General features: G+C 38.0%; 1 protein-coding gene across 1 annotated transcript in view; it reads right to left on the reverse strand.

Moving 5' to 3' along the window:
* Nucleotides 1-22,500, reverse strand: part of CLASP1 (cytoplasmic linker associated protein 1) — a 303,536-nt gene that overhangs the window by 105,166 nt on the left and 175,870 nt on the right. The window contains exons 12-20 of the mRNA XM_023514808.1: nt 22,443-22,500; nt 21,433-21,568; nt 20,140-20,210; nt 16,022-16,081; nt 15,147-15,224; nt 13,540-13,707; nt 12,592-12,641; nt 11,728-11,898; nt 9,618-9,665 (exon numbers count right to left, since the gene is read on the reverse strand). The exon at nt 22,443-22,500 is cut by the window's right edge and continues 88 nt beyond it. Coding sequence (XP_023370576.1) covers nt 9,618-9,665; nt 11,728-11,898; nt 12,592-12,641; nt 13,540-13,707; nt 15,147-15,224; nt 16,022-16,081; nt 20,140-20,210; nt 21,433-21,568; nt 22,443-22,500 — 840 coding nt within the window. The remainder of the gene's footprint in view (nt 1-9,617; nt 9,666-11,727; nt 11,899-12,591; nt 12,642-13,539; nt 13,708-15,146; nt 15,225-16,021; nt 16,082-20,139; nt 20,211-21,432; nt 21,569-22,442) is intronic.

A 22,500-nucleotide genomic window follows, 5' to 3' on the forward strand; every position in this document is an offset into this window, starting at 1 on the left:
ACAAATCCTAAGGCTTAAAAATACCCAAGAAAGGAAGGTAAAGAACAATAAAAGAAAGCACAGCATTTTAAAAAATTTTAAAACTAGAAATAATCAATGCCTTTTAATGATAGTTTAAGAATTATACACACATTTTACAAGCTATGTTACAAAGAAAAGCTATGCCATTTACTCTAATAACAATTGTTATGACAACTGACAAATAACAATAACATTTGTCAGATCAGAATCCTTACAACAACATATGAGGTAATTACCATATTCCTATTTAACAGATGAGGAAACAGAGCAAGAAGTCTAATACTGCACTATAGATACCGGTCCCTGGCTGGCTGGCTAGCCTGTGAGTCAGTCTTATGGAGTCATTGTGCTAAATCAAGATAGTCACACAGGCAAAGTGAACATGAAAAGACTGATTTTAATTATTTATTGTTTTAAAATTTGATTTTTTTTTGTTTGAGACTCAGTGAGAGTACAAAGAATTAGGTTACACTGATTGCATTTGTTAAAAAGTTCCTCTGATATTTGTGTTCTGCTCCCAAGAGGTGTACACCATGACCCCCCCCCCATCCTTCTCCCTTCTCCTCGCTCCCTCATTTCCTTACTCTACCCCTTGTATGAGCTCATCTACTCCCTTTATATTAGAATTGAGTACATGGATTCTTGCTTTACCAGTCTTATGAAGCTTTACTAAGAAAAATGTGTTCCAGGCAGCTCCTGTGGCTCAGAGGAGTAGGGCACCAGCCCCATATACCAGAAATGGTGGGTTCAAACCTGGCCCCAGCCAAAAATTGCAAAAAAAAAAAGAACATGTTCCACCTCCATCCAAGTCTCCATCTTTTTTAGTGGCTCAATTGTATTCCATGGTATACATACACCACAGCCTGTTAATTCATTTCTGGGTTGGTGGGCATTTAGGCTGTTTCCACATTTTGGCAATTGTAAATTGAGCTGCAATAAGCAGTCTACTGCAAATGTCCTTATGATGAAAGGATTTTTTTCCTTTTGGGTGGATGTCTAATAATGGGATTGCAGGATCAAATGGGAGGTCTACTTTGAGTTCTTTGTGGATTCCTCATCCTTCCTTTCAAAAGGTTGTATTAGTTTGCAGTCTCAGCAGTATAAAAGTGTTCCCTTCTCTCCACATCCATGCCAGCACCTGCCACTTTGAGACTTTGGGATGTGGGTCATTCTCGCTGTGGTTAGGTGGTATTTCAGGGTGGTTTTGATTTGCATTTATCTGATGATTAGAGATGAGGAGCATTTTTCATGTTTGTTAGCTGTTTGTCTTCCTTAAAGAAGGTTCTTGTATGAAAAAAACTAGTCAGCACATTATACCCCACATACGCATGAATGTATTCATGATCTATGTGTATTTGACTTAATAAAATAAATTTTTTAAAAAAGAAGGTTCTGTTCATGTCTCTTGCTCAGTGATCTACGGGATTGTTGGCTCTTTTTTTGTTGATTGAGTTCTCTGTAAATCCTAGTTATCAAGCCTTTGTCCAATTCATAACATGCAAATACGTTTTCCCATTCTGAAGTTTTCTGCTTTGGTTGTTGTCTCCTTAGCTGTCAAGAGAAGCTTTTCAGTTTAATCAAGTCCCATTTGTTTATTTTTGTTGTTGCAATTGCCACAGAAATCTTCCTCATAAAATTTTTCCCTGGGTTGATATTTTCAAGTGTTTTCCCCACACTTTTCTTCGAGGATATTTATTGTTTCATGCCTTTGATTTAAATCTTTTATCTACCTTGAAGAATCAATTTTTCTAAGTGGTGAGAGGTACAGGTCCAGTTTCAGTCTTTTTATATGTTGTTATTCAGTTCTCACCATTTTTTTTTTGAGACAGTCTTACCATAGCACCCTTGGTAGAGCGCTGTGGTGTCACAGCTCACAGCAACCTCAAACCCTTGAGCTTATGCGATTCTCTTGTCTCAGCCTCCCAAGCAGCTGGTGCCTGCCACAATACGCGGCTATTTTTTTGTTGCACTTGTCATTGTTTTTAGCAGGCCTGGGCCTGGTTCCAACTCGCCAGCCTGGGTGTATGTGGCTAGAGCTCTACCCACTGAGCTACAAGTGCCGCCTCATCACCATTTATTGAATAGGAATTTTTTTCCCCAGTAAATACTCTTGTTTGGTTTATCAAAGATAAGTGGGTGTAAGATATTAACTTCATTTCATGATTTTCTATTCGGTTCCAAATGTCAATGTCTCTATTTTTGTGCCAACACCATGCTGTTTTGATCAGTGTGGCCTTGTAGTATAGCCTAAAGTCTGGTAGGGTGATATCTCCCGCTTTGTTTTTATTACTAAGAATTGCCTTGGTTATATGGGATTTTTTCCTGTTCCCACACCAAATGAAGATTTTTACTAAATCTTAAAAGTATGATGACAGTACTTCAATGGGGACTGCATTAAATCTGTACAATGCTTTGGGAAGTATAGACATTTTGGATTCTTCCCAGCTATGAGCATGATATGGATGTTCTTCCATTTGTTAATATCTTCTGCTATTTCTTTTCTTGGGGTTTTGTAATTTTCTTTGTAGAGGTCCTCACTTCTTTTGTTCAGTATATTCCTAGGTATTTCATTTTTTTGGAGCTACTGTGAAGGGAACTGTATCCTTGACCAGCTTCTCATCTTGGTTGTTATTGGCATATACAAAGGCTACTGATTTGTGGATACCGATTTTATAAATTTATTTTAAATGTATTATATATTTAGGTCACAAAAATATTTTTAAATGAACATTTATGTCCGCTCGGGTTAAAAAGCAAAAAAATTTCTTTACTAACCCCCTTGTATCCACCACCTCCCCCCACCATTTGATAACACAATCAACCCAGTGTTTAGCATTTTCCTGTGTTTCTTACTTTGTAAATATATATACTTTCATGACCAAGAAACATACGGCATTATTTTGCATACTTAGAAAATTATAACACAAAGCATATACACTGGTCTGACAAGTCCATGAACTTGTCCTAGAAGAATTGCTGTCAACCTCATAGCTGAGTATCGCTGCAGTCACCTTCATTGTATTCCCCTGGGGAAGCTATGCACATGCCGGCACCTAGTCTACCCTTCAAAACAATTTTGGAACCCCTTTTCTGGAATGGCCATCAGAACTGTTTTATTATCCTTGGTGTCCTGAATGTCATCCGAATGTCTTCCTTTCAGTATTTTCCTTCATCTTCAGGTGAGTGGGGAGAGTGTTCCAATACACAGACAGTGCCGTGTGAGCTAGTGCACTGTTCTCTTCATTGAAACAGCCCATTTTTGCACACATTTTTCTCATGCCTAGATTTTCAGTAAGATTTTCCTATTTCTCTATCAATGTCTTGTTTTTTTGTTTTTCTGAGACAGAGTCTCACTATGTCACCCTGGTAGAGTGCCATAGTGTCAGAGCTCACAGCAACCTCAAAACTCTTGGGCTCAAGCAATTATCATGCCTCAGCCTTCCAAGTAGGTGGGACTACAGGTGCCTGCCACAACTCCCAGCTATTATTTTGTTGTTGGTGTTGTTGCAGATGTCATTGTTGCTTGGCAGGCTTGGACCAGGTTCAATCCCGGCAGCCCCGATGTATGTGGCTGGCTCCGGCAGCCCCGATGTATGTGGCTGGCTCCCTAACCGCTGAGCTATGGGTGCCGAGCCTGTTTCTCTATCAATGTTTACTGGGTCTGCTACATTCCCCACAGTTGGCTGATGATTTTGATGCACAATTCAACACAATTCAAAGATTTGCAATGTTTTTATCAGAACTGTGCAGGGTGGTAACTTTACAAACTTGTCAGAGGTTATATTACCAGAAAATGCAAATTTATTTTTTAAAAACACTTTAAATAAAGTTATTATATATTCTATAACAGATCCCTAAGTCCTTAAGGGTACATTCTGTTTTTAGTTTTTTTCTCTCTTGCCTCTCACTCATGATGGATGTAATCTGGGACTATCAGCTCATATTTTACTGATTTTAATCTGAGGGAATCCTAAGGAATAAAAATTGAGGGTGGCTTCCTCTACAGAAGTTCAATGTTTACTCCTGTCAGAGACCACTTTAATTTAATTCATAAGCTTGGAGTTTTCTAGACACCACAGGTAATGTAAATTTGAAACCACAAGTTGTGTCAGTAGACAGATTACTTACAAATTATTATGGAAGATTCTTCCCCCCCCCTTGTCCAAGACAACTATCTTGCCAATTTGAAAATAAAGCCCTTTTTTCCTCTGTCATTAGTCTATCTTTTCAATGATAAACAGCCCCTGGATAATGCTGGCTTCATGTGTTAACTTTTACCCTGGGTAAACTCAACATCTTGTTTTGTGTTTGCCTTGCTGACTCACAATAAGAACTAAGCCCTCAAGGCCATCTTAAAAATTGGTTCAAGCTTGTCACTCTAGTTTTTGGTCTTCTTGCTGGTTTTGAACTTTCCTTAATTTTCTGAGAATACAACCATGCAGTTTAAAGGGCCTCTTCTGTGTTATATATAGAACAATATGTATTTATTTTATAAATCAAAATATATATTTATTTATATAAATATTGTCAAATATATATTTATTTTATAAAGAGAAACATCTTTTGTTTCATTTTGTTTCCTGTCCACTGAGATGACAATATTACTGCAAGTACCTGTGTGCATGTTTTTAAAAGAGGAAATAAAATGTTCTGTGGTCTTTAGAAAAACAGATTTTCAATAAATTCGACAAACAGTAAAAATATATTCCACCTCTACAGGGTGTCCCAAAGGTCACCCAATATATGTACAAAGGGAAAATGGGAAACTATAGCTTATATGCGTCTTTACTTACAAAATAGTCATCATCAAATTTTATAAAATGTTTACAAAATATTTCTCCACATGTTGATATGTAAATATAAAAAAAGAAAAAGAACAGAAATGAAAAGAAAAAATACATAAAATATGAGTTTATTAATTTTTGTATGTATAGTGATCTTTGGGACACCTTATAATATGATCTATTAAGCAACAAACAGAACGTAAATGGATGTGAAAAGGAGAAAAAAGTCAGCATAAGTAAATACGAGACAGAGAACTGTACAACAAAAAAATTCTAGAGGGAGGAACAAAGAGACATATTAACAAACAAACCTAACCAGAGAAAACAAGAATTCTAATTCAATATAATTCAATCTGCATGAAATAAAGAATATTCACATCTCCTGGCTTTTTAATACTGTTGCTGAAGTTCTTTTTCAATCACAAAATGGAAATTAAACCTGTGTACTGGGTTTCTTCGAAGGCATCAATCTCCATGTTAGCCTATGACAACTGAAAGACCACTAGATAGCCTCAAAAAAACTAGAGTTTTTCTGTTCCTTAGGTTCCAAATTTTTCAGAACCAATTCCCAATTTATGGATTATAAAAGTTATATGGTCTTCTAAGTAAATCTGAATTCTTATCACTTTGGGGCATTTTGGCACTCATTTTCTATTTTGTATCTCACTGCTTGGGGACACAAGTAGATACACTTCTACTCACACACAACACTTTTGATAAAGCCAAAATTGGGGAACTTGATCACTTGTACATTTTGCTACCAAGAACTACCACCCTCAAAAGAACAGGTTCCTTCATGTTTTTAAAAGACATGTAAAACAGATGTTTAAAGAAATGTAAAAGATGTTTAACACTCTTTTACTTCTATATACATAATTTTCCATTGTGTAACAAGGCCAATTACTTAAAATTCACAGTTCTTAGATAGCAATACCAAATATTTTTTTCCAGCAAAATTGAACTAAAATTTAAGTTTTTTCCTGAAGAACAGACGAGGGTACATAGCTTTTATTATGTAATCTTAATTAAAATCGCCAAAAATTAAATCAACATGAGCTTATTATATTAAGATAATATATCTTAATAAAATATGATTATCTATTCTCTGAAACTATCAATGAGCTATCAGTACCCAAAAGCCATCTATGCACTATAACTTTTCATTTGTAGTTATGCATCTGGAAAAAATATGTTTTTCCTATGCATAGTAGTCTTTTTTAAAAAGTATGAGAATGCATTCACTTACATGACATCTAATCATAAACAAAAACCATGTGCAAAAACCAATGTTTCTTTCATCCAAATCCCAAAAATTGCTGAATGTAACATACTGTAGGACAACCTAAAAATAAACTGTTGCCCCAAATTTGAATTTTTAGTTCTTTACAAAAACTATTTTTTAATTAGTCATAAATGTTAGAAAAGTTGCTTAATATTTACAATAAATCTTAAATATTATGTATTTTCTCCATAATTATTACAATAGTGTCCAGAATTCAAATATGTTGCCTGAATTTTAATTCAGAGCATCCACCATCATTCCACTTCTCCAACCAGAAAGAGAACCAAAAAGAGTTAGTCCCTTGCACAATAATTGAGAGGGCAATTCTGATTTTGCTTAAGGCTGTAAAATTGATTAAAAAAAAAAAACATAAAAAAAGTTAAAAATTCCTTGGGCTGGGTAGAACAGGCTGATGATAACAATAATTTAGAGAATCCAACAACTGATTCAAAATCATGTCTTTGCCTTATAATGAATAAAGTACCTATTTCTTTTTGTCTTAGAAGCTAAAGTATTTAACAGACATTAACAAATTTTTTAAAGGACCATAATGATTCCAAATATGCAGGTGGGAGATTTATACTGACAAGGTGCCCCAGTTTTTCTTAATGACCACTAGTGGCTTTTTTAAACATCACTGGTTCTCTAAGTTTCATGGCTGAACTAACAGAGACAGCCTCCAAGTGTTCAAATTACAGGTCAGCCACATACACCGAGGCTGGTGGGTTCGAACCTGGCCTGGGCAAGCTAAACAACGATGACTGCAACAAAAAAAATAGCCAGGTGTTGTGGCAGGAGCCTGTAGTCCCAGTTACTTGGGAGGCTGAGGAAAGAGAAACGCTGAAGCCCAAGAGTTTAAGGTTGCTATGAGCTGTGACGCCATAGCACTCTACCGAGAGTGACATAGTGAGACCCTGTATTAAAAAAAAGAAAAGAAAAGAAAAACAACAAAAAAACAAGAGCCCACACATCATTCCACTTTTCCTACCAGACAGAGAACCACAAAGTGAGTTACTCCCTTTACAAATAATTGAGAAGACAATTCTGACCTTGGCGGGGAGAGGGGGATATAAAATTTATAAAATGAAAAAAATAAATAAAAATTCCTTGGGCTGAGTAGAATAAAAGGCTGATAATAACTTTGTTATACACAAAATCAGGGCATTCTGGGAAAAAATATAATTTCCTATATATTTCCTTTCATTTCATCTGCATTATTCTTTCCTACTCATTCCCCTTCCTGCTGGGCTGAAGAAACACTTACGATTGTTTCTTTGGGAAGAAGAAACATAAAATTACTTGTATCACCCAAAAAAAAAGAGGAAGAAAAAAATCATCAAGCAAACATCTTTGTAATTACATCAGCGTCAGCCATCAGCTATCAGGTCCTCAACAGAACAGAAGATTCATGTCCATCTTTCCATTTTGGTAACTTTTCATTTCACAAACTTGCCCAACCCTAATAATCACCAGTGAGGCTTGTTGGAATTTCAGATTTTCTGGCTCCTTTCAAATTAATCAGTACCTTTAGAAGGACCTAGGACTTCTTTTTTTACAGGGGGGTTAAGTAAGCATACAGGTAATTTTTATAATGCTAAGTTTAAGAGACATTGGTCTTGGGACTATGTTCATCTTAAAAAAAAATCCATTTCTGCTTTTCCTTTTTATAAGTCCCTTAGGAAGTATATATAGATTACTAAACTGCACACATCAAAAAGCTAAAACCCAGTACACTTTGCATGCTAACCCTTTAGGGTAGCTGAATAATATATAAAAATAACCTAGTTTTTATCTTTAGGGTTGGTGCTCTAATTCACTATCTCAAGCAGTGAAGGTTCCTCTAAATTCCAATTACTTGAAGCATTATCATACTGCTTTCTGTCTACAGACTTTGCAAAGAAATTATACTGCCTGACATGTGCTATTCAAAGGCCTTCACAGAATGAAAGAAATCTAAAATTCAAAGGTAATACAAAAAGAAAGAGTTTGAAAATGGCCTAAAAGGAAATAAAAGGAAAATGGCCTAAAAGGAAACATATAGCTATGTTTATTTCTTTCACCATTGCTATCCTTGGTGTGTAGTATAGAATGTGGCACCTAGTAAGCATTTAATTCATGGCTGATGAGTGGATGGATGGGAGTAAATGAAAGAATGGGGCATGTGTTGGTGAGACAAATAAAAAATGGCATCAAACAATTCAGTAGTACCTTTAAGGGAGAGAAAAATATTTTTGAAATTTCTTTAAATTACCTGGTAGAAAACCTTTACCAGCCTTTAATCTGAATAACTGACATTGAAATTTATTTTCAAAACAGGAAAGGCAAATCCTGAGAGGCCCACAAAAGCACAAAAGGAAAGAAAAGGAAACAAAAGCTAAGGTGGTGCTTCAGGAGTAATAAAGCCCGAGACAAGCAGTCCATGAGGACAGTCGCACACAATGTGACGTCAATGCTCCTCCCCAGAGTGTGGAATCAGCATTGAAAACCATACACAGCATATGTCAGTGCCCAAATTCACAAGAACACGACTAAAGAAAGGGAGAGGCAGAGGCAGGGAGAGGTAGGGCAAAATCCAGGGGAGACAGAATGAGGAAGAGAGGCAGGGAAACAGCGTGCAACATCGCATGCAGGGACCTTGGTGAGGACAAGTGGGCACTGGGTAACACTCGGTGGGAACAGAGGACCAGAAAAAGTGAGACACACCTCAATCACAGAAACAAACCGCTTACCCTCCGCTTTAGTGGTAGTACCATCTTTAAGCAAATTAAAAAACAAGGGAAGGGATAACAGGGAACAGTTAGTAACATTCAAAAAATTAAAAAGCAGAATGTTATTAGCTACTAAAAAAAGCAAAAGTACAATTTAAAACAAAATTAAACAGGAAACAAGTTCAACAGCAAAGCAGAGTCTGAAGCAAGTAAGGGTGCCTTCTGTTGAAATTAGCTCAGCACAGTATAACGTGTTTTTGCCTTTGGAGAACAACACACAGAAGGGCAACCCAAGGTAGTGCCACAGTTGAAAGAGTAATTTTTGTTTTTTGTTTTAGCCACCCCTTATCTTGTTAAGAATTCCTTTTTCGGCTTAGCGCCTGTGGCTCAAGTAGCTAAGGCGCCAGCCACATACACCTAAGGTGGCGGGTTCGAATCCAGCCCAGCCCGCCAAAACAACAATGACGGCTGCAACCAAAAAATAGCCGGGCGCTGTGGTGGGTGCCTGTGGTCCCAGCTACTTGGGAGGCTGAGGCAGGAGACTCACTTGAGCCCAGGAGTTGGAGGTTGCTGTGAGCTGTGATGCCAGAGCACTCTATCCAGGGGGATAGCTTGAGGCTCTGTCTCAAAAAAAAAAAAAGAATTCCTTTCTCTTGGAAGAAAAGTACTAGCAAAAGGGGGTAAGGGTGGGGAACAGAGACTAGAAATTAAAATACTAAGGAGTCCCCAAAGGACAGAGGCAATAGGAAGCTCAGAGAAGCTAGCTCTAGCAATGCCTATCCCAACTACAGGCCCAGCAGCAGAAGCTGTCGCGCATGGTACCTGAATCCAGGCCTATGTACTCCATGTCTTCCCTCATGTGTCTGGACTCTAGAAGTTTGGAAAAGGATTATCAGTTTTAAAGCTATACGTTTGCAAAGATGTCATGTGCAACCTAATTATCACAAATTCTCAGTAGAATTATATTTCAGGTGTTTGGTGTTTTTTAGTTCTTTGGAGGGGGAGACATAATAAGGAATGAGAAGTAGAATTCTCAGGAAATGATAAGAGAATCTGAATACTCCAGTCTCATTCTTTGAAGAGGTCAATTCTGGGCTGAAAACTCATCAACGTTCCTGAAGGGTAATTTTTACATCATCAGACCAAAAGATCTGATGGCTTTTACTAGCAATGGGGGAAATCTACATGGCTCAGAGTCAAACACCCAAAATATGCACAGAAAAACAAAGTACTCCAAGGCTGGTTTTTACTCCCATTTTCCAGCAATGAAAAAAATACTAATTGCAGGGCAGTGCCTGTGGCTCAAAGGAGTAGGGCGCCGGCCCCATATGCTCGAGATGGTGGGTTCAAACACAGCCCCGGCCAAAAACTACAAAAAAAAAAAAAACCAAAAAAACTAATTGTAAATGCTAAAGGTGGCTCGAATGGATCAAAACACAAGTAAATCCATAAAAACTAAACTAAAATTAATAAAACTAATTGACCACAGGAGAGAAAAGTTATTATTTCTCCCTTGCTCAATGATTATATATTAACATAAGAACTCTTACATAATGCAATATAGTTCAAACATTTAAAAAGAGTTCTTACTGAGTTTCTTCCTAATTGAAACGTGTGTGTGTATGAGGTACTTCCCACAAGAAAACAAAACTGACCCTGGAGATGTTTTAGTACATATACCTTTCAAATTAATAATGTTCCTGTCAAAATCACAATTTCTTCCCGTTTTATAGAACAACAACTTATTAAGAACCTTTATATAATTTCATTTAGGTGGCTATTAATTTAAGTAATTTATGGGTACGGAAAACAGACTTGAAGATTCTGTTCTCTCCCAAAGCCAGTGAGCAGCAGGCCCAGGAATCATCACAGCACAGTGCTGTTCACTCAACAGTGCTGCCTATACCCAAAATAATTTCAGAATTATTAGTTTCAGAGCAGACTTTAGAACTCATCTGTAAGCCCTGTCACAAGTAACTTAATCTTTATATATCATAAAGTTTAAATTTTATTCATTTCTTTAAAATTCAAAAGAGAAACAATTAAGTCACTAGATCTTGGCTTCAAAGGGTGTCCAATCTGTGGCCCACATGCTGATTCTGTGAGGACTTTTTTTCCTTATCTATGTTGTCTGATATCACGAAAAGTGTTCATGAACCTTTTTTTCTGCAAATCACCTTACACTAGTGTCCGTGTATTTAATATGAGGCCTAAGACATCTCTTACTCATCTAATGTGCAGCAGAGGAAAAACAAAAGTTGGACACCCCTGGCTTACACAGAGTAGGTATTAAATATTAGCTTAAAAAATCAGTAATTCATATACTACTTATGTCAGATATTAAAGTTTTGCTTTAGTAATTTTTTAAAACTCCCTTGGGCAATCATTAAAGAGCATCCCCTCCCAAAATGACAATAGAAAGACAACAGTTTCTTGTACAGATGTGGTTATACTGGTCAAAGAGCCATCACACATCCCTGTAAAGTCCTCCTGGCATCCCTCCTTTACCTCCAGCCCCACCTTCCTTCACTGTGTTCTCAAACTGAGAAACATCTCTTTGGTGAATCCTTCGGCGAACCCTCTGGTATGCTCCCACCAGGGTCAGGGGGGTAGAAAACCCAGGTCTGGTAATAAGGAAGGTGGTTTAGGTACTAGGTGGGCTGCTACACGTGAGGAGGAAGTGAGCTGGGGGAAGGATGTGCTCAATGCCACGCACCCTATGAGCACGAGTGTACTTACTCATTACAAAGAATGATGCTCCTGAGAAAGGGACCACTCAACAAAGGTGGCTGCTAACCAGCAGTAAGTGCATGACATCATTTATACTTAAATATCAGCCTTGCCACAGTGAGTATTTCTTTAATTATGGGTTTGGGTAATTTGCTAAGAGATACAAGTCATCCCGAACAGCAGAAGAGGAGGGTTATGTTACCTAAGGATGCATATGACCCTGGAGGCAAAGCTGCTGCAGAGCTGAAAGGCATCCCGCCTGAAGAGGAGGAGACTTTGGATTTGGCACTGGCTGCTGCATTCACATCAATATCACTTCGAGACCGCTGCAGGGACCCAGTTGTTGACACAGATTTGGTACTAACTGTGGAAGCTTTAGTGGTGAAGGAGGAAACATTAGTAAGGACTCCATAGAATTTTAAACATATATTGTTAAAACTTGATACTGCTCTGCTTTTCTTGAAAACAAGGATCATGTTTTAATACATGCTAGTGTACACAAGACTGACCAACAATCTCTCCTAGGCACTGAAGACAGAGTTTAGGCAATGCTAAAGAAAACGAAAGTGACCTCAACTGTAATTTCTCCATTACATTTGTTTTCTTATAATCAAAGACAATAAATCTAAAGGAAATGAACCAAACTTCTGGTTAATATGAAAAGAAGTAATGAAAATCATTGCCATCTGGCCAGTCTTCTCATAAAGCGATATAGCTATGCCGTGCACTCTTCCTAGAGGCCCTCTGCCTTTCAGAGATTACACCACTCTCCCTTCTCTAACAGCCACCACGCTGCCGCTGCCAATTTCAGAAAAAGAAGCAGCATAGTTTGTGGCAGTACGGACATATTGGTGGGAGGTGCAGAGCAAAGGTCACAGAGCTTCATTCCTGAGTCACCCTGACAATGCTGTCTTCAGTGGCAACTGGACCTGGCCAAGAGGAGCTCTGCTGAGCAGAGTCAATTCAGAGGCAGAGCAGCACCCTATCTGGGCTGAGGAGGAGCTGGGCACAGAGGCTGTGCTGGGTCTCCCACAGCGGCCTTCTCCGCAGCGTCAGTTAGTCTTACCTCTAGACGTGGTACTTCCAGTAGGACTTCTTTTGGCAGAGAGCGGCCGACTAAAAATAAAGGTATAATGTGTGTTTATTATCAAATATGTACTTTACCTGCATCAATACAAGTACAAACCACAATTATGATAAGGAAGAAGTGTTTCAAAGTTTTCAGAATTTGTCAGACCAGAATGAAATACAATCTTATAAACCCCCAAGTTCCAACAAAGATGTAGCAATATAGGGCCGGGCACAGTGGCTCACACCCGTAATCTCAGCACTTGGGAGGCTGAGGCGAGTGAGAGCCTGAGCTCACAGGTTTGAGACCACCCTGAGCCACAGCCAGACCCCGTCTCTGAAAAATAGCTGGGCGTTGTGGTGGGCGCCGGTAGTCCTCAGTCCCACCTGGGAGGCTGAGGCCCAATGAGCACTTGAACCCGAGAGGTTGAGGTTGCTGTAAGTTAAGACACCATGGCACTCTACCAACTCTACCAAAGGTGACCAAAGACTCTGTCTCAAAAGAAAAAAAGATTTAGCAATATATTTTGGCCTACCTTTCAATTATAGAGACCAAAGTAGTAACTGAGACAGAAAGCAGAAATAAAGAGTGAAGATGATAATATATTAAGTCCTAGTTTTGAATGCTCTCCATTTCTAGGATCACACTTACTTGCTTTTAGAAGACTCTACATATGAAGCATTGTATATAGTTCACACTGCTCTATAATTTACTTGTGTTATTCTAAAACTGTATTCTGTATAGTGTATTGAAAAACACTATAGCAGAGACTAAGGCCACCCATAGCTTACTATTCCCCATGATAGCTCACCTATTACCATGATTCACCTGAAGGGGGAATTTGAACAGGCACATTCATATACAAACATAGCTATAATTTGTTTCCAGGCAGCAAAGTTTTCAATACAAATTCTCACATTAATGACAAGCAATGTGAGTCCTTACTTCAGACTCTCTTGGGAGCTAGAAGATGAGCGGTCAGATTGAGGCAGAGACACTATGCTATCCGAGTTCTTCAGATGGGACTGTAGGGCTTTCTGGTAGGATGACTCCAAGGTGTGGTATAAATGCTCTGCTTCTCTGCTGAAGTGACTGTGGAAACCCCAATAACATCTAGGGAAAACACATAAATTCTTAGTCTACTCTGAGGATCTTACAAGGTCCTTCGCCGAGCTTTGGAGTACACCATGTAACGTCTGATGAGTAGAAGCCTCAGTTTACCTGCTAATTATAGCAGCATGGTATAAGGAGGAGAAGGTGAACAAGGGAGGCCAGGGATGAATCTTGGCCTCACAACTTACTGGCTTCTGATACTGGCCAAGTTGACACTCAACATTTCTGAACCTTAGCTTCATTTATAAAATGAGAATTAAAGGGCTTAAATTGCACGATTGGGGAGCCTTAGGAATGATGTAGCTAAACATCTAGAATTGTACCTAGAACACAGGATAGATTCATTAATGGTAGCTTTTATAAACACAATCTGACATTTTTTGATTTGAGGTATTTAAAATTGCCTTAGATAGTATGTACAGAAGAAAAAAATGTTCTGAGTTACTTGATATCTATATTACATTATGATTAAAGACTATGAAAAATGGGGGGATACCATACAAGGATAAAAACAGCACAAGCAGATCATTAGCAAATTCATTCCTAATAGTTTTTAGCAGCTATTAATTATGTCACTTATTTAGTAAGAATTACCTAAGATGAGATTGTGGCAAATGCTCAAAAACGTAGTTTCAGAGAAATATTACTTAACTGTGAGGGCAGCCAGAGAACAGTAAGTGCTGGATCAGGATGTACTAATGCAGCTAAGGAAAACCATGATGCTGCAGGATAGTAAGACTAGATTTTTGCTTGTGTCAATTAGAAGATCTGGTCAACCATGAGAGTACATAAAAAACAGCCACAGATGCAAAGCCAGCAGTGGCTACGGTTTGCCACTCTATGCACTGCCAAAGACACATGAAGTCTTAATATGAAGTTTCTGGTATTTATAGTCACAGTGGCAAAATTATTCCCAAAGAGGTGGGTATTGGACATACAGACCATGGTCACATGACTGGAACATACCAGTCCTAATGGCAAAACTGCCTCAACTGTGAGAAAGAAATAGCAAGTTACCATGGTGACAATCCTGGGCACTAGGTCAATATAACTCCCCTCACTGTGATCATTCACCAAGCAACCACCTGATGCTTGGAAAGAAGAGAACACAGGGAGAGAATCCCCTGTGACCACGGTTTTTCAAGGCAAATCTATAAAGTACCTTTGGATTGTGACATGGCTTTTAACAATCTTTAATTAGTTAAGAAAAATTCTTCGAGTATGCATACAAATAATTTCTCATCTATGTGATAATTTCTCATAAACTTACAGCATCACTCAGTCAACTTTCTAAACAGAGAACAGTCCATGGCCTTTGGGGGTCATATTTAAAAGTCATGATTAATAAAATGTTTGAATAACTTAATGGGCTTTAAATTAAGTCAATCCATACAATGCATGCAAAAATAAAAAGTGCAACAAACACAACAAAAACTTACTTTCTAGCTTCTATCCTTGCTTCAGAATCGGCATCATGTATTCCCTTCTTTATTGTTTCAGCTAATACTGATATATGTCTAGATATTTAGAAAAGAAAAGAGTAACAATCATAATGTATGGTTTTATGCAGATGATATCAGGTTTGAAAAGTAACTTCAAAAGGTCATGTAGAACTTAAAAGCCTTGGTGCCAAGGCAGACCATTAACAGGCAGCTGGGCGAAGTGGAACACTCCTGCAGGACCTAAACTTCCATTCCCACCCAAGACCTTCACTCATCCCCAACCCATACTCACCTAAGGACCCTGATAACCTACTCTCTTGGGGGAATTTTTAAAATAACAGTTGATTTCTGCCCACCCCCCAATACTTATTTAGACCAATCTTTTATGAACCCAAACAATAAACCCCTGTTTTCCATAGTCAGAACTGCTTCTATAAAAATGATGAGGTAATCAACTTACTATTAAGTAGGCTACCTACATCAAGTACATAGGAAAAAAAAAGAAAAACTTTCAAATGAATGAAATTCCTTTAAGGATCTAAGAGCTACTCCTTGCCTTAAACATTTACCTCATTGGAGTGGACTGGAATACTGAGCAAGGTAGGAGTCAGTAAAGAGTCAGCCCTGGCTTTGCAGCTATCCAAGTGCAAATCTGCCCACATCTCTGGGCACACTAATATTTCGACCAACAAAATTCACTAAGAACTTCTGCCAATATTAAGCAGCTTATATCAGGTAAAACAACAAAAGGAGTCATGCAAACAAATGCTTAGACTCCTTCATTTCTTACAGAAGTAGGTTAAATCACTCATTGAGGCTTTCACTCTCTAATTCAGTTCAGAGGAAAACACAATTTCAAATCAGATACTCACCGTTCTAGTGAATGTGTCTGCCACTCTTGTAAAAGCAAATCTAAAAATTCAAAACAGCGCCTGAAAAGTGTTAAGAGAGAAATATATAACTTACATATGTTAGTGAAAATGAAACAGCTTTTTTTCTTAAGTGATCCAACACTATCACGTGTAATTAGGAAATTTCTTCCAAATTTTGTGGTTAGAAAAATAGAACAAGAAGAAAGAATGAGAAATGATGGAAAACTAAAGTAAATGAAAGTAATCAAGCACCTCTGGGGGCCACGGGCATAGAATACAATAGTTTCATTCCCATCAGAAACTTGGACTTCATGGTGACCCTGCTGAAAGGACCTACTGTTATTTATTTTTATACTACCTTAAATAATGTTAATATACAAGATGTACAAGCACAGAAGATTATTGTACAATACAAAATTAGGCCTTTGTACTAATTTCAGAAAATGCTTAACACAAAAAGTAAAGATATCTCCAAAAACTAACAGTTCCCCAAATTTTCATGCCCAAAAGGTCCAAGGTGGTGCTCAGAATGGATTTTCACTCAGCTGCTTTCCTCCCACCAATCCTTCCATATTCTTCCTTTTCGAGCCTTTCCACTGTTATGATTTCTCTTGGTCTGATGTGTGAACAAAAATGATTACAGTCTAATTTCCTTTGGACTGCATCACCTCTTAGGGCCCAATCTCTTTAAAAAATTTTTTCCTAAGTCCAAGGTTCCTATTTTTGCTGGAGTACATCTTAATAGTCCTAGGAGTTCATTCAAGTATATAAATCAAAAGGCAATTTTTCTCTAAATGACCAGACTTTCCTTCCCATGGTCTTCCCAGTTCACAACCTTATAATCCATGCAATTAATCAATCAATAAATCTTTAATAGCCCCTTCCCCTATGCTAGATGTTAGAGATACAATGATAATAACCAAGACAGTCCAAAGAAGAAGAGAAACAAGAAACAGTCACGGTGCGTTGGAAATGCAAGGGGCCAAGGGGCCAAGAGACATGTAGCTTGGTCCCAGCACTGGCAGTGGTGGGGGCGAGAGCTTATTGATAAGGCAGGGTTGCTCGAAGGAAACACCACCAAACTATACCATGTGCATGGCTTACTGTCACCCTCCCCAGTCAAGGCCATGTTCATCCTTCCACCCCCTTGCCCACGTCACTTCCTACTCTAAACTTTTCTTGAGACTCTTATCTTTATACCTACTCACCTTTCAAACAGTGGCCCAATTTTCAACTCATCTATGAAGCTTCTTGGGACTATATCCGCTGGCTTTAATAACCACCCTGTCTGCATTCATAACTCCACAATATGTGTGTTGTCACTCACTCTTACAGTGCTTTGCATTATTGTTTTAATCTCTTCAACCAAACGTCAAGCTTCATAAAGGCAGGATGTGTGTAATTCAACTCTTACCAAAGCTACAAAGCAAAACTAGATGCAGTGCGCATGACAAAGTGCACTGCCTTCATTACCTTGCCCTCCTAAGCTTTCTCTACTTTTCTGAAGGGAGAAGGACTGGGCTAGATGTTCCCTATTACTTCTTTCAGCATTAAGACACACAGTTCTGACTACAGAAACAGTAACTTGGTGTAGGGTTCAGAATTGGTGAGGGGCACCGTTTCTATTGTCATAGTGACTGTAGGTTGCTACTTGTACTTAGTAAAAAGGGCCAGAACTGCTAATTCTATGGACAACCCCTCACTTAATATGTTGAAGTCTTTACTCCCAATGTAATGGCTATTTGAATTAGGTCACTGGTGGGGAGGGGTTGTGATGGGATGGGGTTAGTGCCCTTACAAAAAGAAAGACAACAGATAGTTCACGCTCTCCTCCCTCAAGTGAAGACACAGATGAAAGGCAGATAATCTGCAAGCCAGGGAGACAGCCCCCACCAGAATCTGACACTTGCCGGAGCCCTGATCTTGAACTTAAAGCCTCCAGAACTGTGAAAAATACACTCTGTTGTTATGTCCCCTAGTCTATGGCATGGTCATGACAGCCCAGGCCGACTGATCCCCTAATATCCTGCAATGTTCCACAACAAAGTAGAAGCTGTGTCATCTCACCAGAGAAGTTCTATGTTACACAAAGGAAAAATACTTCTCAATTTCTGTTGGAAACCTAAAACAAAAGTGAGATCACAGTAACAGCAGCAATAGTAGCAACATATTCTAGTAATGATTACCATTTTATTAAGTTTTCACTACATGTCAGGCCCTTTTATCCTAAATGACCGAATCCTCAGAACAATTCTTATACCTTATGGGTCAAATAATCAGTAAATGGGAAAAGCTAATGTTGTTCAAGTGAAGTCGGTCAAGTTTTGAAGTTCATAATCATCCCTCTATCTTGGGAGCTGAAAATGCTCCATTCTAAGTCAAAGAGAAGCTGAACTGTAGGTCAAGGCCAAAGAGACTTTCTTAGGGATAGGCACTGGGCACACTATCAGAAATCATGCTTTTTCAGTGGGAGGAATAAATTTTTTTCTTCATGACTTCAGATAGATTGTTCCTCTTTTCTTTCTCTTGCCTTTCAAGCAGGTATTAATAAGATGACTGTAACTCCTGCTACTGGATTTATAACCAAAGGATGGGACATCAGGATGTGGAGGAGATAGCTGCACTCCTATGGCTACTGCAATACTATTCACAATAGTCAAGATAGGAAATCAACATAAGTGTCCATTAACGGATGAATGGATAAAGAAAATGTGATACACACACACACACAATGAAATACGATTCAGCCTTAAAGAGGAAAGAAATCCTATCATTTAAGACAGCACAGATGAGCATAGACGACATTATGCCAAGTGAAATAAGTGAGGAACAGAAAGATCAATACTGCATGATTTCACTTTTGTGTACTATCTAAAAAAAGGTGAACCCATAAAAGCAGAGAGAAGAACAGTGGTTCCCAGGGGCTAGGGAACTGGAGGATTAGGGAGGACACAAAATTTCAGTCAGACAGGAGGAGGAAGGAGTTTGAGAGATCTATTCACATCAGAGTGACTACAGTTAACATATTATATACTTGAAAGTGCTAAGAATAGATTTTAAGTGTTTTCACCTCAATTAAGTATGTAAGGCTATACATTTGTTAAATAGTTTGATTTAGAAATTCCACACATATTTATGGAATTTATACACATATTTAGTATTAACATTGTATACCATAAACACGTACAATTTTCACTGGTTGATTAACAAAATAAATTTTTAAAAAGACAAACACAGGGCTACTTCATGCATAAAAGGGTCCCCTACCCACAGAAGCCTGGTAGGACCAACATGACACCCGAAGAAAGAAGGCAAAAGTAGGCAGCTAAGGCCCCGCCCAGGCCCACCATTAATCGAGAGGCTCTTGTCAGATCTATGAAATCCCTAAAAACCTACACAAAACTATGTCCTGCGGTCACATTTTGCTGGGAAGAGGGTTCATAGATTTTAATAGACTCTTAAAACTCTACAGTACAACAGTTGAGAATCACAGATCTGAGCTAAGGGAATTCCTTTAGGGCAAGTTCGAGAGGATGCGTGATAAGATAAGAGACTGGGAAACAAAGTCTTATCTGATTACTCAGGTTGTACTTGCCGGGAGTATCTTTGGGGTGTAGTTTCCATAAATGCACAGTTGAAAATGACTGTCTGGATTCAGAATTCTAGGAATCACTCACAGAAGATGCACACAACATGTACCCCCTCTTACCCATGTTAATAAGAAATCATTACCATTGATGTTTGTATTTCTTCCTCCACGTAGTTATTGCCTTCACTGTCAATGGTGCAGACCAATGACACAGGTAGGAGGACATCTCAGGGAAAAATGTATCGGGGGTCCTCTACCCTTCTCCCTCCCATCAAACTGCCTCACTCCCTCATACACAGATACACATGTGTGCACACGCACACACACACACAGAAACAAACATAACAGAGCTTGTCCAGATGCATTTTTCCAAAATATTTAGACCTTGATTCTTCAACACCCCCTGAGGTACTTATTGCATTAAGCATTATATTGTATTGTATAAGGTTTTATCCATGGAAGAAGATTTAGAATTTGTTTTGGCTTTTAAACAAGTCAAAGATAATGATAAAATCCTTTACAAATTTACCTTCTAACTGCAACAGACTTAGAGGTACAGTTGCTTGTTATGACAGGTATTAGCCTAGGGATGTGTGTATGCTGTGGAAAAGAAGAAAAAACAGAGGTGAACACTTGCAAATACAAAAATGAAACAAAACTAAGAGAACCACTTCCTTACTAGCCTATTTAAACACAAATATATACAGATTAGAATGTCAGTGAGTTTTAAAAAGACAAAAAATTAGGGGGTGGCCCTGTGGCTCAAAGGGGTAGGGCGCTGGCCCCATATGCTGGAGGTGGTGGGTTCAAACCCAGCCCCGGCCAAAAACTGCAAAAAAATAAAAATTAAAATTAAAAAAAAAGACAAAAAATTTCACTAGATTTGCTAGAGGCCATTAGAAAATTTATAGCGTCAGGAAGAGGCAATGTGTTAAGTCTAAAATTAAAATAACCATCAGTATGAAGTCTAAATTATCTGAGCAGTCCAGATACGAGTGAATTTAAAAGTAGTCAGACCAATATACTTTGATACTATTTCAGTGGAAATATACAAAAATGACTTACAAATAGTGTAAGAAGGAACTAAAAATAACACAAAGTAACCAACAATAATAAAGAATGTTATGGATAGATTTTAATCAACACCATCAAGCTTCAAAGTTTCAGGAGCTGCCTCCTGAAACTGGGGAAAGGACTGAAGGTAGTAGTGGGACGGGCAGGAGGAGGTGATACAGAAAATTTTCATTTTGAGCCTTTGTGAACTATTAGGTTTTCTTGAAAACTTACACATAAGTTACTTGAAGAATTACTTAAATTTAAATAAATAAGTGCCTAGGAAACTAAAGGGAACATTTTGTTTCTGTGCTTATGCGCAATGAATTAAACTTCTGGATGAATAGCAAAACCACAAGCACAAATACCTAAAATGCAAGGACCAGGATTAAGGAGGTAACAACAGGAGTAACATCTGAGAGATTGGAATAGAACAGAAACTCAAAAGCAGACACAGAAATTCAAATACTTAAAACCAACAGTGAGTCTGTATCAACACCTCAGTAACTTTACATCACATTCATAATTCACATTATGGATTATAAAAACTCAAGTTATAATTAAAGAGGGGGAAAGATGATCCAACTATATGTAATTACTATGATGAGAAACGTGGGAAACGTGAATCTACGCTCCTGGGCTGCAGTCCTCTAATCTGGCCAAAATAGACTATATATATATATATTTTTTAAATGCCTCTAACATGTCTCATTAACTATCCATTATTTACCATTTGCTTATTTTATGTATAGTCCTATGACATACTTACCCGAATAATTAACCTAACAGCTACAACACCAGAAGTGGCCATAATTTTGGCACTATTTGGAATTAAATTAAAGATAGTTGGCATAATGGCTTCAGCTCCATGGTCAAACTTATTCCCCAGAACTGACGACAAATGCCTATAATAAGAAATGAATACTGGACTGTAGTTACACTTCTTAGAAACAATGAAGCATACAAACCACTTAACTTTTAGCACCTTCATTTAAAGTTATCTAGGGATAAAGAACAGAGTCCAAGTAAGATACTTAAAAAATATTTCCAATGTGCATGTAGAGAACTTAACATATAGTCATTAGCACACACATTTCTTCTTATTAATTTCCAACTATTCTTAAAGTAGTAAAAACAAAACCACAAACTGATCATATACTAATAAAAAGTTAATACAAAAAAGCTCCTTTGGCCCTTTTTTTCTTCTGCCCTTTTACCTTTGACATACGCAGGCTTCAGTATCTGATTACACCCAAAACTTTATTAACAGCTACAATGCCTCCTTACTGCTGCTGGGTCTCCGACTTTCTCACATACATTCTAACACAAGCTGTAGCTATGATCACTGATGCAGGTGCACCTATGGTAAAACTTTACTGCAACACATGCCTTTAACATTATACCTACAGTACTCTTCTAGAAAAAAGTTCTGATAATCATACTATATTCTGCCAGCAAAATCAATGAAAAATCTGAACAAAATTTTTTAAAATTTTATTTTTCCATATTATTAAAACTGCCTCAAGTTCAAAATAGAGGCTTCAGGACTATGTTACTTAATAAAACAAAATTTAATTTAAATTTTTTCAAACTTACATAATTGGACAGGAAATACTATAAAAGTACTGAAAGAAGTGTTAACTGGAATAGGTCTCAGAGACTAATCAAAAGTTACTTTAAGGAGACCCAGCCCAAATGTTCAAGGAGCCGTCTCTGAAGCTCTGTGGAGAGATTATTTTATGCTGTATGTATGAGAATACGGAGCATTGCAGTCCTTACCCCAACGTGATACAAGCCTCCCGCACTACCTGAGACCGCAGATCCTTAGCAGAGAGTT

This window comes from Otolemur garnettii, unplaced genomic scaffold (assembly GCF_000181295.1).
Source record: "Otolemur garnettii isolate 467f Iridium unplaced genomic scaffold, OtoGar3 scaffold00059, whole genome shotgun sequence".
Lineage (NCBI taxonomy): Eukaryota > Metazoa > Chordata > Mammalia > Primates > Galagidae > Otolemur > Otolemur garnettii.